The 19,677-nt window shown below is 37.8% G+C and overlaps 2 protein-coding genes across 21 annotated transcripts in view; one reads left to right on the plus strand and one right to left on the minus strand.

The window, feature by feature from the left end:
* LOC127837435 (flotillin-1-like) overlaps window positions 1–12,273 on the plus strand; it is a 46,826-nt gene extending 34,553 nt beyond the window's left edge. For 2 of the 4 annotated variants that reach the window (XM_052364557.1, XM_052364556.1), the window contains exons 10-12: window positions 3,177–3,341; window positions 7,902–7,949; window positions 9,789–12,273. In XM_052364557.1, coding sequence (XP_052220517.1) covers window positions 3,177–3,341; window positions 7,902–7,949; window positions 9,789–9,818 — 243 coding nt within the window. In that variant the 3' untranslated portion in view covers window positions 9,819–12,273. Of the gene's footprint in view, window positions 1–3,176; window positions 3,342–7,901; window positions 7,950–8,014; window positions 8,087–9,788 lie in introns of those variants that run through there. The other 2 variants (XM_052364558.1, XM_052364559.1) reach the window with 2 other exon arrangements.
* A 2,567-nt stretch (window positions 12,274–14,840) lies between these two features.
* Window positions 14,841–19,677, minus strand: part of LOC127837864 (breast cancer anti-estrogen resistance protein 3 homolog) — a 39,070-nt gene continuing 34,233 nt past the window's right edge. For all 17 annotated transcript variants that reach the window (XM_052365284.1, XM_052365283.1, XM_052365285.1 and 14 more), the window contains 4 exons: window positions 18,871–18,925; window positions 16,785–18,602; window positions 16,428–16,596; window positions 14,841–15,859 (listed from right to left, as the gene is read on the minus strand). In XM_052365284.1, the coding sequence (XP_052221244.1) occupies window positions 15,359–15,859; window positions 16,428–16,596; window positions 16,785–18,602; window positions 18,871–18,925 (2,543 nt within the window). In that variant the 3' untranslated portion in view covers window positions 14,841–15,358. The remainder of the gene's footprint in view (window positions 15,860–16,427; window positions 16,597–16,784; window positions 18,603–18,870; window positions 18,926–19,677) is intronic.

Below are 19,677 nucleotides of genomic sequence, written 5' to 3' on the forward strand. Positions count from 1 at the left end.
AAGACTCTGCCCAAGGTATGATATGATCCTTGAGACTCTGCCCAAGGTATGATATGATCCTTGAAACTCTGCCAAAGGTATGATATGATCCTTGAGACTCTGCCAAAGGTATGATATGATCCTTGAAACTCTGCCAAAGGTATGATATGATCCTTGAGACTCTGCCCAAGGTATCATACGATCCTTGAGACTCTGCCCAAGGTATGATACGATCCTTGAGACTCTGCCCAAGGTATGATATGATCTTTAAGACTCTGCCCAAGGTATGATATGATCCTTGAAACTCTGCCCAAGGTATGATATGATCTTTAAGACTCTGCCCAAGGTATGATATGATCCTTGAGACTCTGCCCAAGGTATGATATGATCCTTGAAACTCTGCCCAAGGTATGATATGATCCTTGAGACTCTGCCCAAGGTATGATATGATCCTTGAGACTCTGCCCAAGGTATGATATGATCCTTGAGACTCTGCCCAAGGTACAATATGATCCTTGAGACTCTGCCCAAGGTATGATATGATCCTTGAGACTCTGCCAAAGGTATGATACGATCCTTGAGACTCTGTCAATGGTATGATATGATCTTTGAGACTCTGTCAAAGGTATGATATGATCCTTGATCTGCCCAAGGTATGATACGATCCTTGAGACTCTGCCTAAGGTATGATATGATCCTTGAGACTCTGCCCAAGGTACAATATGATCCTTGATCTGCCCAAGGTATGATACGATCCTTGAGACTCTGCCCAAGGTATGATATGATCCTTGATCTGCCCAAGGTATGATATGATCCTTGAGACTCTGCCCAAGGTATGATACGATCCTTGAGACTCTGCCCAAGGTATGATATGATCCTTGAGACTCTGCCAAAGGTATGATATGATCTTTGGGACTCTGCCCAAGGTATGATATGATCCTTGAGACTCTGCCAAAGGTATGATACAATCCTTGAGACTCTGTCAATGGTATGATATGATCCTTGAGACTCTGCCCAAGGTATGATACGATCCTTGAGACTCTGCCAAAGGTACAATATGATCCTTGAGACTCTGCCCAAGGTACAATATGATCCTTGAGACTCTGCCCAAGGTATGATATGATCCTTGAGACTCTGCCAAAGGTATGATACGATCCTTGAGACTCTGTCAATGGTATGATATGATCCTTGAGACTCTGTCAAAGGTATGATATGATCCTTGATCTGCCCAAGGTATGATACGATCCTTGAGACTCTGCCTAAGGTATGATATGATCCTTGAGACTCTGCCCAAGGTACAATATGATCCTTGATCTGCCCAAGGTATGATACGATCCTTGAGACTCTGCCCAAGGTATGATATGATCCTTGATCTGCCCAAGGTATGATATGATCCTTGAGACTCTGCCCAAGGTATGATACGATCCTTGAGACTCTGCCCAAGGTATGATATAATCCTTGAGACTCTGCCCAAGGTATGATACGATCCTTGAGACTCTGCCCAAGGTATGATATGATCCTTGAGACTCTGCCCAAGGTACAATATGATCCTTGAGACTCTGCCCAAGGTATGATATGATCCTTGAGACTCTGCCAAAGGTATGATACGATCCTTGAGACTCTGTCAATGGTATGATATGATCCTTGAGACTCTGTCAAAGGTATGATATGATCCTTGATCTGCCCAAGGTATGATATGATCCTTGAGACTCTGCCAAAGGTATGATATGATCTTTGAGACTCTGCCCAAGGTATGATATGATCCTTGAGACTCTGCCCAAGGTATGATATGATCCTTGAGACTCTGCCAAAGGTATGATATGATCCTTGAGACTCTGCCAAAGGTATGATATGATCTTTAAGACTCTGCCCAAGGTATGATATGATCCTTGAGACTCTGCCCAAGGTATGATATAATCCTTAAGACTCTGCCAAAGGTATGATATGATCCTTGAGACTCTGCCAAAGGTATGATATGATCCTTGAGACTCTGCCAAAGGTATGATATGATCTTTAAGACTCTGCCCAAGGTATGATATGATCCTTGAGACTCTGCCCAAGGTATGATATAATCCTTGAGACTCTGCCAAAGGTATGATATGATCCTTGAGACTCTGCCAAAGGTATGATATGATCCTTGAGACTCTGCCCAAGGTATGATATGATCCTTTAGACTCTGCCAAAGGTATGATATGATCCTTGAGACTCTGCCCAAGGTATGATATGATCCTTGAGACTCTGCCCAAGGTATGATATGATCCTTGAGACTCTGCCCAAGGTACAATATGATCCTTGAGACTCTGCCAAAGGTATGATATGATCTTTAAGACTCTGCCCAAGGTATGATATGATCCTTGAGACTCTGCCCAAGGTATGATATGATCCTTGAGACTCTGCCAAAGGTATGATATGATCCTTGAGACTCTGCCAAAGGTATGATATGATCCTTGAGACTCTGCCCAAGGTATGATATGATCCTTTAGACTCTGCCAAAGGTATGATATGATCCTTGAGACTCTGCCCAAGGTATGATATGATCCTTGAGACTCTGCCCAAGGTATGATATGATCCTTGAGACTCTGCCCAAGGTACAATATGATCCTTGAGACTCTGCCCAAGGTATGATATGATCCTTGAGACTCTGCCCAAGGTATGATATGATCCTTGAGACTCTGCCCAAGGTATGATATGATCCTTGAGACTCTGCCCAAGGTATGATATGATCCTTGAGACTCTGCCCAAGGTATGATATGATCCTTGAGACTCTGCCCAAGGTATGATATGATCCTTGAGACTCTGCCAAAGGTATGATATGATCCTTGAGACTCTGCCCAAGGTATGATATGATCCTTGAGACTCTGCCAAAGGTATGATACGATCCTTGAGACTCTACCAAAGGTATGATATGATACTTTCGACTCTGCCAAAGGTATGATACGATTGTTTGAGACTCTGACAAAAGTATAAGTGAGGGCAATTGAGTTGAGATTGCATGGAAATGCATTCATTTGTCGGCATAAAATTGTGTGGCTTTTCATGTAAATTCAACGGATTTCTGATTTTGAAAAAAAAAAGTATGAGCAAGTAAATTGATCGCCTTGATGAACTGAAATACTATTGGGTAGAAGTATGAGTAGGTTAATGGACCTCCTTAATATGACAGACATACTGTTGACAACAGTAAAATTGCTTTTCAGATTGCGGCTGAGATCTCTGCTCCATTGTCCCATGCCAAGAAGGTGACGATGGTGTCGAGTGGAAAGGGAGACATTGGTATCTCCAAGCTGACGGGAGAGGTCCTTGACATCATGGAGAAGATGCCCTCGGTTGTGGAGAAACTGACTGGCATCAACATACAAAAGGTAACGCAGGAGCCTGTCATGGTAACTAAATAAACAGGAAACAACTATGCATGTCTGATGACAGAATGTCACCTAATCAGTCAATGTGTCTTCAGTTGGTTGTTTTTAGCTCACCTGAGCACGTTGTGCTCATGGAGAGCTTTTGTGATCGTCTTTTGTCCGTTGTACGTTGTGCATTGTGCGTCGTCAACATTTGCCTTGTTAACTCTCTAGAGGGCACATTTATTGTCCAATCTTCATGAAATTTGGTCAGAAGATTGGTCTCAATGATATCTTGGATGAGTTCGAAAATGGTTATGTTTGCTTGAAAAATTGGCTCCCAAGGGGCGGGGCATTTTTCCTTATATGGCTATAGTAAAATCTTGTTAACACTCTAGAGGCCCATTTATTGTCTGATCTTCATGAAACTTGGTCAGAAGATTCATTCAAATAATATCTTGGACGAGTTCAAAAATGATGCCGGTTGGTTGAAAAAAACATGGCCGACAGGGGGCGGGGCATTTTTCCTGATATGGCAATAGTAAAACCTTGTTAACACTCTAGAGGCCACATTTATTTTCTGATCTTCATGAAACATGCTCAGAAGATTTGTCCCAATGATATCTTGGATAAGTTAAAAAATGGTAACGTTTGCTTGAAAAACATGGCTGCCAAGGGGCGGGGCAATTTTCCTTATATGGCTATAGTAAAATCTTGTTAACACTCTAGAGGCCACATTTATTGTCCAATCTTCATGGAACTTGGTCTGAAGATTCATCCCAATAATATCTTGGACGAGTTCGAAAATGATGCTGGTTGGTTGAAAACAATGGCCGCCAGGGTGGCGGGCCATTTTTCCTTATATGGTGATAGTAAAACCTTGTTAACACTCTAGAGGCCACATTTATTGTCCAATCTTCATGAAATTTTGTCAGAAGATTTGTCTTATTGATATCTTGGATGAGTGTGAAAATGGTTAAGTTTGCTTGAAAAACATGGCTGCCAAGGATTTTTCCTTATATGGCTATATATAGCTATAGTAAAATCTTGTTAATACTCTAGAGGCCACATTTATAGTCAGATCTTCATGAAACTCGGTCAGAAGATTCATCTCAATAATATCTTGGACGAGTTAAAAAATGATGCCGGTTGGTTGAAAAACATGGCCTCCACGGGGGCGGGGCATTTTTCCTTATATGGCTATAGTAAAACCTTGTTAACACTCTAGAGGTCACATTTATTTTCTGATCATCATTAAACTTGGTCAGAAGATTTGTCCCAATGATATCTTGGATGAGTTCGAAAATGGTATTGGTTGCTTTAAAAACATGGCCACCAGGGGGTGGGGCATTTTTCCTTATATGGCTATATATGGCTATAGTAAAACCTTGTTAACACTCTAGAGGCCACATTTATTGTCCAATCTTCATGAAATTTGGTCAGAAGATTGGTCTCAATGATATCTTGGATGGGTTTGAAAATAATTATGTTTGCTTGAAAAACATGGCTTCCAAGGGGCAGGGCATTTTTCCTAATATGGCTATAGTAAAATCTTGTTAACACTCTAAAGGCTACATTTACTGTCAGATCTTCATGAAACTTGGTCAGAAGATTCATCCCGATAATATCTTGGACGAGTTCAAAAATGATGCCGTTGGTTGAAAAACATGGCTGCCAGGGGGCGGGGCATTTTTCCTTATATGGCTATAAGTAAAACCTTGTTAACACTCTAGAGGCCACATTTATTTTCCGATCTTCATGAAACTTGGTCAGAAGATTTTTCCCAATAATATCTTGTTTTCTCAGGTGAGCGACTTTGGGCCTTTTAGGCCCTCTTGTTTGTTCAAATTGGGGGCTGAAAATCAACCCAATTCCCAAAACAAACAAGTATATTATTTTTTCCAAATGGCAGCCTTAAAATTCTCAATTCAAGGTTTAAAAAATATCATATTTTTTAGCTCACCTGAGCACAATGTGCTCATGGTGAGCTTTTGTGATCGCTTTTTGTCCGTCGTGCGTTGTGCAGCGTCAACATTTGCCTTGTTAACTCTCTAGAGTCCAATCTTCATGAAATTTGGTCAGAAGATTGGTCTCAATGATATCTACGATGAGTTCGAAAATGGTAACGTTTGCTTGAAAAACATGACTGCCAAGGGGCAGGGCACTTTTTCTAATATGGCTATATATGGCTATAGTAAAACCTTGTTAACACTCTAGAGGCCACATTTAATTTCCGATCTTCATGAAACTTGGTCAGAAGATTTATCCCAATAATATCTTGGACGAGTTTGAAAATGATGCCAGTTGGTTGAAAAACATGCCAGGGGTGGGGCATTTTTCCTTATATGGCTTTAGTAAAACCTTGTTAACACTCTAGAGGCCACATTTATTTTCCAATCTTCATGAAATTTGCTCAGAAGATTTGTCTCAATGATATCTTGAATTATTTAAAAAATGGTAAACTTTGCTAGAAAACATGGCTGCCAGGGGGCGGGGCATTTTTCCTGATATGGCTATAGTAAAACCTTGTTAACACTCTAGAGGCCACATTTATTTTCCAATCTTCATGAAACTTGGTCAGAAAATTTGTCCCAATAATATCTTGTTATCTCAGGTGAGCGACTTTGGGCCTTTTAGGCCCTCTTGTTCAATAAATCACATTAAGTGCAACTCCCTATCCAGCTATAAACGGTAAGTTAAACCTTAGTATATATAATAGAAAACATGAATTGTCAATTTTTCCAATGAAAAAAAAACAACAAGATTTTTTCCAATCCAAAGAGCCATGGCCCCATAACCAAAATGGTGGAAAGAAAACACTTGTCTCGATGCTTAAAAGTTTCATATAATGTGGAAGCAAACAGGTCATATTGTAAATATAAATAGGAAGAAGCTCAGGTTTGTGATTTCATCTCCATCACAGCAGATTTCTTCCCTTTCAATGCCAAGATTTTTGTACAAATCGTTGATATTCATGCAAGATAAACTTGAAAGTGAAGAAGGATTGCTGCATCTTTTAAGCATTGTAGGGTATTTTCTGATTTGATGGGTTAAGCAAAGCCACACAAAAATTCTACACCTGTCAGAAATAATAATTTCTAATCTTTGAATATTGGTTTTCTTTCCTATAGCATATTTTGAAGTAATGTTGTTACAATAATTATTCTTTATGTGGAAGATCAGTTTATTGTTTTGATTGAGTAAACATTTTTGTTTTAAATTTCAAGCCAATGTTCAATCTGTTTGTAATGGTAATATTCTTTTTGCATTTGTAAGTGTTTTTATGTCCCCAACTATAGTAGTGGGGGACATATTGCTTTTGCCCTGTCTGTTGGTTGGTCTGTTGGTCTGTTTGCGCCAACTTAAACATTTTGCAATAACTTTTGCTATATTGAATATAGTAACTTGATATTTGGCATGCATCTGTATCTCATGGAGCTGCACATTTTGAGTTGTGAAAGGTCAAGGTCAAGGTCATCCTTCAAGGTCAGAGATCAAATATATGGCCAAAATCGCTCATTTTATGAATACTTTTGCAATATTGAAGATAGCAACTTGATATTTGGCATGCATGTGTATCTCATGGAGCTGCACATTTTGAGTGGTGAAAGGTCAAGGTCAAGGTCATCCTTCAAGGTCAGAGGTCAAATATATGTGGCCCAAATCGCTTATTTTATGAATACATTTGCAATATTGAAGATAGCAACTTGATATTTGGCATGCATGTGTAACTTACGGAGCTGCACATTTTGAGTGGTGAAAGGTCAAGGTCAAGGTCATCCTTCAAGGTCAGAGGTCAAATATATGTGGCCCAAATCGCTTATTTTATGAATACTTTTGCAATATTGAAGATTGCAACTTGATATTTGGCATGCATGTGTAACTTATGGAGCTGCATATTCTGAGTGGTGAAAGGTCAAGGTCATCCTTCAAGGTCAGAGGTCAAATATATGTGGCCCAAATCGCTTATTTTATGAATACTTTTGCAATATTGAAGATAGCAACTTGATATTTGGCATGCATGTGTAACTTACGGAGCTGCACATTTTGAGTGGTGAAAGGTCAAGGTCATCCTTCAAGGTCAGAGGTCAAATATATGTGGCCCAAATCGCTTATTTTATGAATACTTTTGCAATATTGAAGATTGCAACTTGATATTTGGCATGCATGTGTAACTTATGGAGCTGCATATTCTGAGTGGTGAAAGGTCAAGGTCATCCTTCAAGGTCAGAGGTCAAATATATGTGGCCCAAATCGCTTATTTTATGAATACTTTTGCAATATTGAAGATAGCAACTTGATATTTGCATGCATGGAGCTGCACATTTTGAGTGGTGAAAGGTCAAGGTCATCCTTCTAGGTCAAATATATGGGTCAAAATTGCTCATGTAATGTAACTTCTGCAATATTGAAGCTAGCAATTTTATATTTGACATGTATGTGAATCTCATGGAGCTGCACATTTTGAGTGGTGAAGGGTCAAGGTCAAGGTCATCCTTCAAGGTCAAACGTCATATAGGGGGACATTGTGTTTCACAAACACATCTTGTTCTGGAAATGAAGATGACCTTGATATTGCAGAATATGCCTCATATTGATTTCCATTCTGAAGCACCAAGATCAACTTCTGTAATGCACTGTTAACTGTTCTAGTTATTTGCTGTTATATCATGGTAGTTCTTTGCCTTTTGAAGATGTATTGTTATGGGGAAGTGGACAACGACAACGAGCGAGGCCTTGTATAGAGGAGATAACCCTGGGTTATGGTAAGGGTAAGGGTTAAGGCTAACCCTAACCCAAACCCGACCCCTAACCCTAACCCTACCCCGTATCCTAATCCTCTAATCCCCCCATGCGCATTACAATACCAGGCCTCGCTCGTTGTCGTTGTCCGCTTCCCATGGTTATGTAGCATGCCATTTGTAAGGTTTATTGTTTTAATTTATTTGAAATGAACCATTTAATTATTGTTCGTTTGTTATTTGAGATATTTCTTACTTGAATAAGCGTTTTTATGAATTTCGGTTTCAACCAATACAATTTAACTCTTCTGTTTTAACTTCTGTCATAGTGTGAGGCTTACATAGACACTTGCCAGGAGAACCAGATTGAGAAACAAATAATATACAAACATTCATTGAGTTATTATTAAAAATTAAGAATAATTCAATGATAAATTGATCAGCTTTAAAAAAAAAACGGCTCAATACTTTATGTTTTCCTGTTTAAAAAGCAGGGAGTATTAAGTGAACACTTCATGGGTGGCTGCTGTCCAAGGAGTTAATGTCTGCTCAATATTTTAAAGAATTCAGGTCATGATGAACATTGATGTTAATGTTTGTGGCCATAATATATCGACTAAGTTTGCTTGCATTAGTTTTGATGAAGGTATTATGCAATAATTGTGTGTTTAGGTAGCATGCATGCACACAATTGTAATGTTTCTTGATATTTCCATTGTTGTATGTGCCATCATTTGTACAACAAATCAAAACATCTTTCACAGATCAATTATATGCATACCTTTAAACCGGGACAAGAAAGCAATTTGCTTTTAACTTTATTATGCCCCCCCCCTTATGTCCGTCCGTATGTCTGTATGTCCGTATGTCTGTCCACCAGATGGTTTCCGGATGATAACTCAAGAATGCTTAGGCCTAGGATCATGAAACTTAATAGGTACATTGATCATGACTCGCAGATGACCCCTATTGATTTTGAGGTCACTAGGTCAAAGGTCAAGGTCACAGTGACTCGAAGTAGTAAAATGGTTTCTGGATGGTAACTCAAGAACGCTTACACCAAGGATGATGAAACTTCATAGGTACATCGATCATGAGGTGCAGATGACCCCTATTGATTTTGAGGTCACTAGGTCAAAGGTCAAGGTCACAGTGACTGGAAACATTAAAATGGTTTCTGGATGATAACTCAAGAACGCTTACGCCTAGGATCATGAAACTTCATAAGTACATTGATCATGACTGGCAGATGACCCCTATTGATTTTCAGGTCACTAGGTCAAAGGTCAAGGTAACAGTGACCCGAAATAATAAAATGGTTTCCGGATGATTACTCAAGAATGCTTACGCCTAGGATCATAAAACTTCATAGGTACATTAATCATGACTGGCATATGATCCCTATTCATTTTCAGGTCAATAGGTCAAAGGTCAAGGTCACAGTGACTCGAAACAGTAAAATGGTTTCCTGATGATAACTCAAGAATAATTAGGCCTAGGATCATGAAACTTAATAGGTACATTGATCATGACTGGCAGATGACCCCTATTGACTTTCAGGTCACTAGGTCAAAGGTCAAGGTCACAGTGACAAGAAATGTATTCACACAATGGCTGCCACAACAACTGACAGCCCATATGGGGGGCATGCATGTTTTACAAACAGCCCTTGTTTGTATTAAACTTGTTGGTATATCTCAGTGTTATGTTCATATTTCTGTTACAGAACATCCGTTCTTCAATCAGACAGAAGTAAGAAGTAAGCAGAGTGTGGCTACAACAAATAGCAGATAGAAAGAAGGAACTAGAACATTGTGAACCACATGTAGTGGGAATAGCATTTAAAAGTTGTTAAGAAGCATCAACTTTCGTGAGAGATAAAAGCGTCTGTTTTATTCACATTCTTTTTGAGTGTCGTACAGTAAGAATTAAGCCTCGCAGTTTTGAATGCATTGTTCCTGTTTTCATAAAATGTAAATGTTGATGTTTTTGTCATTTGAATATGAATCTTTAGCTATTGACAGTATCTGCTGATAAGTTTGTATTGACATATGTTAACCTTTTAATGTACACAAATCTTTTTTATTTACTTAGCATCTTACTCCACATTTAGATAACTGTCCATTAATTTTTTAGTGTGGGATCAGCTTTTGTGATTAAATTAAAATTACTATGTTGTGTATCAAACAGGTTAACATGAACATTTATTAAACGCAAGTATAACAGCAACAAATGTGTAATATTTAATAACAATTAACAGGTATATTCAAACTGTCATATATTTCTGTATCTTCTTACCATTTTCAATACTCAAATTTTGAACATGAATTTGTTTCCTCTCTTTATCAAAGTAATTCTTACCAAAGTTAATTCCTCATTTCAAATTATAGCATAGTTAGATTAAATTTCATGCACCATATAAATCAATTTAACGTTTACAATTTGAAGGGCAAAAACAAATTTATTTTGTTAACACCTGGTCATTTTTTTCACATTTATAAAACAAAGCTCTGAGCAGAGGAACAAAAAAAAACGTGTTATTTCCAGAGCTTAATGAGTTTGTTCAGGTTTTATGTTTTTTCAGTTGTCTACGCGATTGTGACTCTCAGGGTTTGGATAGTTCATGTAATTATGTTCCAGTTTTCACAGAAATTGTTAATAATGCTTTTTTTACCATATCAACAGTTTAAATATAACATAAACAGTAGTTCCAAACAAATCTTGACAACAATGTTAAGTATGGCAACAGGATTTGAAAGTTAATGTACCTGCATATTTTCAACTCAAAGAATATATCTCAGGTTTTAATGACAATTTCTATATACAAGCTGTTCTCTGGGAAAAGGGGGTTATTGCATGTGTGTAAAGTGTTGTCCCAGATTAGCCTGTCCAGTCCCCACTGGAAAATGAGGGACAATACTTTCTGCTTTAATGGATGTTTTTGTTTAAAGGAAATCTCATCAAATCCAGTCAAGGCGGAAATGTTTGATTTAGGTTACCCGACTTAGGCTGGAAAAAATCTGCAACCCTAGAAAACATACCCAACCATAGAACAAAGATTATGTTGTTTGTGAACACCTTTTTTTACTATATGAATATAATACAGACATTGGTTATCGTTATATTTAGAAATGTTGGATTAGCCCTTCATAATAATGACATAATTTCAATTTCAAATTTTATAATTTTCAACTTTCATGTTTGACTTTTAATCTTGGATAAAGTTAAGGTGGCAAATGAGTACTAAAACTGTTAACATCCGTAGCGGAATAACTAAACTGTTAAAATAAATGGCAAAAGCACTATAATGTTGATTTTGATTATCAATATCCGCTTGTTGGTATGTTGAAAATCGATAATTGGCTTGTTATGAGTTATTATGGTCAGTGTTGTATTATGTCATATTTATTATTCAAGTATATATTAAATATTGTAATAAAACTAATTATCCATAGATTACTTATCTTTATCTAAATTTAACTTTATATTTCCAGTATACACACACTTCTTATAAATTCTTATTGATAAAATTGAAATTGTGAAAAAAAGAAAGATATAACACTAGCTTTGTTTAAGTTATCACATTGCTCTGCAGGTTTAATATTTAAAAATTCGCATAAACCTTCTTTGTATACATGTTTTGTATATAATTACATGTAGTTGTAATAAGTTGCAATATGTTCTTATTTTTTACCCGTTCATTTAAGTTAAATAATATATTTTTTTGCCACTGGATTTCTTTTAATCTCAAAGTTTATTTTAAGTACAAAGCAAATTTGAATATAATACAAATCATAAACACTCTTTCATTACCACGTTATAGACATTAGGTCTAGTTTTAACATCATTTAGATTCAAGTTTTCCTAAAGGATACTTTGGTAGTTGGCTTTGAAGTGATCATTTAAACCCTCACTGTCCAATACAGGATATTGGATGGCCGATTATACGAATGGCGACTGCTGGTTGGATGATAACAAGAAGACAATATAATACAATTCAACAAGAGAAATAAGAAACAGCATATGCTCATAAGCTTGAACAGCCTGCTCAAAACATGAATAAAGGTAACATAAGTGTATATAAATAATTGAAAATATTGTATTTTATCTAATAAAAATACATCCAGTGGCATGCATGTTATTCTTATATTTTTACCATTTTTCTATTATGATGTATTGTCCATGTTAGTGAAAATAAATATGTAAAAATGTGTTCATGTAATTCTAAAAACCCTTTACTGGTTGTTTGAATGAAACAGGACTTTCACAACACAAGAAGAGATATCACTGTCCATTTGTAAATGCCTTTCATTCTAACATCAATGATGGGCCAATTGTGATTTTTTATAAAATTGTACATTATTTTACATTTGTTTTAGAATCTTCATGTGGACTGCTAATAACTTACAGATGCAGTTAAACACAGCAGTATGTATGCATATTGGTTGGTGAAACCGGAAGGGACCTCTGGTTTGCGTTCTGTATGTCTGTCTGCCAGTCACACTTTTCTGGATCCTGCGATAACTTTAAAAGTTCTTCATATGTTTTCATTAAACTTGAAACATGGATAGATGGCAATATGGAGATTATGCACATCATTTCATTTTGTTCGTACGTCAAGAATTCTGGTTGCTATGGCAACAAATAAAACAAGAGCACCGCCTTGCGGGTGCAGACCGCTCATCTATTTTTCTTTTTAAAGGTGAAGGGACTCTCAAGTTTAATCACAAAGGAGGGAGGGGTGGAGTGAAGAGGGGTGTATAGTGTGGGGGTGTGGTCATTTATTACATTATCTTCCATAAATGCGGGAAAAAAAATACAAAAAAAAAACAAAACAATTCGGGGCTGGGGGGGGGTTGGGGGGGGGATTCTTGGGTGCGATGGTTTGATGGTATTTCAAAAATAAAATAGTAAAAATAAATATTTGTGTTTTTTAACCGTTTCAAAAAAAAATGGGGGGGTATAGTGTGAGGGTGTGGTGGTCATTTGTGAGATGATCTTAAAAAAAAAATGGGGGGGGGGGGGGGGATTCGGAGGAGGGGAGGGCGTGGGGGATGGTTTGGGTGGAGTCTATTGTGGTATGTCAGGTAAGAGTTGTTTTGTCAAAGTATCAATCAAATCTAATCATAAATAAAGAAGTTATGGCAATATTAGCAAAATTTAATAATTTGACCTTGAGAGTCAAGGTCATTCAAAGGTCAAGGTAAAATTCAACTTGCCAGGTACAGTAACCTCATGATAGCATGAAAGTATTTGAAGTTTGAAAGCAATAGCCTTGATACTTTAGAAGTAAAGTGGATCGTAACACAAAATTTAACAATATATTCAATGTTGCGAAGTAAAAAAAAGGGCCATAATTCCGTAAAAATGACAACCAGAGTTATGCAACTTGTCCTTTTACTGTCCCCTTATGATAGTTTGAGAGTGTTCCAAGTATGAAAGCAATTTCTATGATAATTTAGGGGTGAAGTGGACCAAAACACAAAACTTAACCAAATTTTCAATTTTCTAAGTATAAAGGGCCCATAATTCCGTCCAAATGCCAGTCAGAGTTACATAACTTTGCCTGCACAGTCCCCTTATGATAGTTAATAAGTGTTGCAAGTATGAAAGCAAGTGCTTTGATACTGTAGGAATAAAGTGGACCTAAACACTAAACTTAACCAAATTTTCAATTTTCTAAGTATAAAAAGGGCACATAATTCTGTCAAAATGCCAGTCAGAGTTACAAAACTTTGCCTGCACAGTCCCCTTATGATAGTTAGTTACAGCTGCAAGTATGAAAGCAATAGCTTTGATACTTAAGGAATAAAATGGACCTAAACACAAAACAACCAAAATTTTCAATTTTCTAAGTATAAAAAGGGCACATAATTCTGTCAAAATGCACGCTAGAGTTATCTAACTTTGCCTGCCCAGTCCCCTCATGATAGTAAGTAAGTGTACCAAGTTTGAATGCAATAGCATTGATACTTTCTGAGAAAAGTGGACCTAAACGCAAACTTAACCGGATGCCGACGCAGACGCCAAGGTGATGACAATAGCTAAAAAATTTTTGCAAAAAATAGATGAGCTAAAAAAATGGTGGAGTTTCACCATTAGGGGACCATATTGCTTGGCAATCTCTTGTTTTACATAAGACTATACCAGATTTGATGTATTCAACATAATAAGTCAAAACACAGTGACATTCTAGGCGCAATACATGCTAGTTTATTTTTCTCTTCCCACCGGTGTTTGGATGCAAGTGAATTCACTGAAAAGTATGCACAAACAATTACTAAAACCCTAAAGTTAATAGTGAGTTAACATCTCTGAATGTTTTAAAGCTAACACATTTTAAGCATGTTATAAGCACATAAGCGCCCATTAATCAAGTAGTCTGTTTGGGTTGTCTTGGCTTTTGTTTTAATTTGTCAAGCGACTAGAGAGCCTGAAAGTAAACATTTAGTCATTTCTTTAAGTAAAAATAATGATTAAGTAACGTGATTGAAGTATTTTGTATTATTAATATATCTACATAAGGAATCTGAAAAATGTCAAAGTGTTTCTGTGACCATGGCCTTAAAGGGACAAGGCTATTGCAACCTACAGATTGTCTTGCTATGATAATCATTTGTGCTACTATATTGTCAACTCCCATCAAACACAATTTGACAAATCTGTTGTGGGTCCAACAAACATTTACTTTCCCTGTATCTTCAAACCTACACATCTCGTACATGTACTAAACAAGTGTTAATTAACTTTTAATTAGATAAATACCAATCCAATACTGTTAAGTTTATGTCAAATTTTATTTCTTTTGAGTTTAACATAAAGAATACAGTATAATTACATTTGCGTTTCAGCCAGTATAATATTGAATACAGCTATACAAGCATATACAAGTATAATTGCTAGTATATTATGTAATTAATATGAACAACAAAAATACAGAGCTATCACAGAATTGTATAAATAGATAACATACATACTGCTGTTACACATATATTTTTCCAAGTGAAATTAGCCTCCTACTTGAAAGCATAGGGTTATGTACAATCTATATAAGGGAACTATTTACCTTAGTTATGTATCAGTTACTAATGAAAGTCCCAAGTTTTAGTTTTAGTAGACACCCTTATTATTCACTATTCATTTGAAAGGTTTATAGAAACAGAGTAATCCTCTTGAGTATGAGAAAAATTATAGAAGTCTGACTCTGAAACCATATTGAGCATTAGTGTTTAGTAATACTTACGTCACCATCATCATAAAAACCACAACTAAACCACTATACAAACAGTATATTAATCAAACAGCAGTGCCATCATCATCTGCTTTTTCGATCTTTTCAGAGTACGCTGTCAACAACATCGTGAACTTATTGTGCCTTTCTGTTCGGTTCACGCCCGCGCCTTTAAATCCCCACAGGAATCTCAAATGAAAAACAGTGTGAAACATTTCGTATTTTTCTCTGCAGATTTCCAAGTCCTTTATCCGCAACTTTCCAGTCACCTTATACATCCCACACTGAGCTGTTATGATCCGTGCAAGATCCAGATGTATGAGCATCACGTCGAGGCTGTTGTTGATGTCAGTTGTCTCCCATGGAAGATAACTCTTGTCGTCCAGCGTCCGCTCCAGCAGGTGCACTATGGGATTGATGCTGGGAATGCTGACATCATGCACAGGAAGTGAGCTGCTACCGTCGTGCAGCATACGGAATGCTGGTCTCAGTTTGGTGTCAAACATGAATGCACTGTTAGTGTGTGTTTGCCGTAAGACCATCCAGGTGTCGCGTAGCCGCTGTATCTGAAAGTATAGGATCAGTGTCAATAAGGGGCTACATCCACAATGCACATCATGAGATCGTGAACAACCCAATTCATATTTATTCCAATGAGATTTCTTTATTAAAACGACAATGTTTTTAAGGATGGTTTATTATAAGTAACATCTTTAAATGAACCATTTGCAAAGCAATTTGAAGATTTTTTATTGCGATAGTAATCACTTAAGAGCTTGTGGGATATGAAAGTTTCAGCTCTTATACCTTAACTCCATATTAGAGTTTTGCTCTTGGAAAAACAGGATTAAATATGTGTATTCAGGGACAACACTTTACTAGGAAAATCGGGGTTAAATACATTTATTGAGGGACGACACTTTAAGCTGAGAATGGTATTATTCGTTTCAAGAAGTCTTCTTAGCAAAAATCCAGCTTAGGCGAAAAGTCCTTTTTTCCAAGAATGAGGCTCAATATTGGACAGAGTCCCTGATTTGATAATTCTAGAAGCCAGCATTTGTGGCTAATTCAAACAAGTTTTCCCAACACAATATTAAGATACCATTCTATACTAATTTTGCTATAAGCACATACTTGATCTGACACCAGAGCCTCCATGATGTTCTCAAAGGCAAAGTGGTTTCCCAGAGGCCCCTTGGTTTCCACGGCAACCTGTATCCACTGGGACACCATGGCCGCACGATCAGACACCTTGGGACACGTGAGGATCATGACCTTGATAAAGGCTTGGAGGCAGTAGATCCTGAATACAAAATAGCAAGAAATGAAAGCACATATCATAGATAACAAGGAAATAAATACATTTACTACAAATAAATCATCATGAATTTTGTTCTTAGCATTCAAATATTTCTCTTAAAATTATTATCATAATACATGTATCAATAATGCTTTGGATTTTTTCATGAAGTTGCTTCCCTGAATACGAACCTCTCCAATACATCCAGTCTGTGCTGCTTTCCTTGTGGCAGAGTGATCAGCTCCAGTCCAGAGGTGACCTTCAAACCAAGGTCATCATCGGTGATGACCTTCAAATGCTCTAGGTCAACTTTAGTCAGGTGCTTGGCTAATATCTGAGCATTGGTTTCAAGAAGATGTGTTCTCACGCACATTAACACTGATGGCTCTAGCAGTTTGTTCTCATTCGGCAGCAATTTTGATGTGTTATTATTCACATTAAAACTGGACTCACTTTCTATTTTTGGTATTTTCACTTTTGGTTCCATTACTTGATTTGTCTTTGCTGGAACTTTTTGGCCTCCTTTTAGATTTAATTCCAAAGGAAAAGCAGGGGTGTTAGAATCATCATGTCCATCAAGAATATTAAACTTAGTATCTGAGATTTTTCTGCTTTCACTTTTTGAAACATTTTGATTTACATCAACAGGTTCTAACAAAGATTTTAACTGTGTAGCACTATTATCATACATCTTTTCATTGACTTCTTTGTCACGAGTTGGTGGTTCATGGAGCCAACTTGGCTCAGACTTGACTTGACCATAGTCACTATAATCCCTATCATCGTCTTCATAAAGGGCCTTGTTTCTAACTTTGATGTCAGGCTTCTTCAAGTACTTCACAGACGGTATCCTGCTGGGTTTTGGGGGTGGGGCTTTAGAGAGATCACTGTCAGACACATGGTGGTTGTTTGGAGTGGGCGGTGTCAGCAGGTCAAAGGTCTGAGTGAGGTTGAAGCCTGGGGTCAACACAGGGGCGCTCCCTGACCTGTGATGGAAGTATGCTGGCTGGGGTACAGAAGATGAAACTGGAGGGGCATTAGAACTCACCGACAAACTGGGAGTAGCTAGTTTATAGATTCCGGAGTCTTCCAAGGGGAAAGTTCCTGGCATATCTCTGACAGGAGTCACTTGTCTGTACTTGTCTTGCAGAACAGGCAGACTATCAGCCCTGTCCATAGGTGGTGGGATGAATACAGGCACATCATTCACAGACAGCAATGGCTGACTTCCGGAACGTTCCACATGCGTAATTCTGCGGTCCTGTTGGGGGCTCACTGAAGGACTGACCTTTGGGCTGAAACCTGAGGTCCCAAGGGGGCTTCCAAAAGGGGGTGTATGTGGTGACCTGTGTTGCTGGGATAAACCTGACCCTGACAGACTGCGACTCATAGCCATGGAAGCTATTGGGTTTGGAAGGGTGACATTTGGAGGAACACTTTGCATTGTAGTTGCAACAGAAGAATTCCGAGATATAGTGATATTGCTATAGGTGTGTCCATGCATATTTACTTTAGAGTTGATCACTCCGTATTTACTATCATAGAAGCTTAAGGGCATGGAACGTGCTATTGGGGTGGTGATAACTGCCCCAGATATGTCTGTGATTGTCTTACACTCGTCCATGTAATACTGAACAAGCTCCTGAACACTGCTAAAATACAGCTCTTCAAAATGATAGGAAACTTTCGGCAGTTTTCCTGGTCCCTGATCAAAAAGCGTGGAATTTATCACGAAATGCAAAGGACCCCCCTTCCAGCAGCAGCTCAAGACAAAGTTCCCAGGATTTGAGATGCAGTCTCGTATCAGAAAGTCACCGTTTTTGGTGACCAAACCCTCTGCTCGTTGCCGGGAAACGCTCCCGTGGTACCAGGCCTTGCTCTTTAAGTCCGCGGGGTCGCCCTGTAGCTCCACTAGGAGGTCATGCTGCAGTTGCTCAGGTGACACTGGGGGGACACCCACCTGCTGGTAGTCAGGGCTGTTCACAAGGGAGGGTTGCGACCAGGAGAGTCTATAATAGACAATCATAGAGGGCATTTGAACAATATTCAAGAGATTGAAAAAAAGAGGACCATGTGCCATAAGCAAAACTGCAAAACTGGCTTTCACAGACATATTATTTTCACTAAATTTATTCAAACAGGTAATGCTTTAAGTATAATCACTATAATGTATAATCCCCAAGCCTTGGAATCAAGTATCATAACAAATCAACTGTATAATTTTTAGTGACGTTAAAAATTTGATTCTTTTCAGGAACATTTAAACATTTCACTTACTGTGCAGTAGCGCTTTGATTCCGTTGAAATTGCTGCGTGGATGGAACCTTTCGACCTAAAAACAGTAATGTCTCAGCAAATTTATCAGCTTCCTTGTTTTTTGCCAATACAAACTTTGTTAGTCCAGAAAACTGAATTTATCTACTTCATTTGAATTGCTCACTAAATTTGACTGCTGCAAAATCTAAAATAATTAATTAAGTGACACAGTGAAATAAAAATACTGACATAATTATCATTTTATTTACTATAAATCACTTTGTATTAAAAATTTGACCTTAACTACCTAAACAACAATAACAATTAAAGAATCATGTTTTGCTCCAATGTTGTACTGTACATTTTCTCTCACAACAGTCTACAACACTGCTACAAAATACTCACAATAATAAAGAGCAATCCTAGAGAGAGACAAGAATTGATGACCGTAAAATGATGAAACTAACTATCAACAACTCAACCCGTATTTAACATCCTACCCCAAAACTGCAACCGCGTGTATTAGTTATAATGACTGACAGATTCCTTCACTCTTGAGATAAAACTCGGTGGATACAGATTGAACAATAGCCTTATCCAGGATATGGAAGCCTCTCATGATGCAGCTTGAATTGAAGGGCTGCCTTCCTGCTTGAGCGATAATACAGTACTCAAAAGTTTGCTCACACCATGGCTGTGTTAACTGAAGGGGGCCATGTTAACTGAAGGGGGCAATGTGAACTGAAGGGGGCCATGTTAACTGAAGGGGGCCATGTTAACTGAAGGAGGCCATGTTATGAAGGGTGCCATGTTAACTGAAGGGGGCCA

Source organism: Dreissena polymorpha, chromosome 7 (genome assembly GCF_020536995.1).
Source record: "Dreissena polymorpha isolate Duluth1 chromosome 7, UMN_Dpol_1.0, whole genome shotgun sequence".
Classification (NCBI taxonomy): domain Eukaryota; kingdom Metazoa; phylum Mollusca; class Bivalvia; order Myida; family Dreissenidae; genus Dreissena; species Dreissena polymorpha.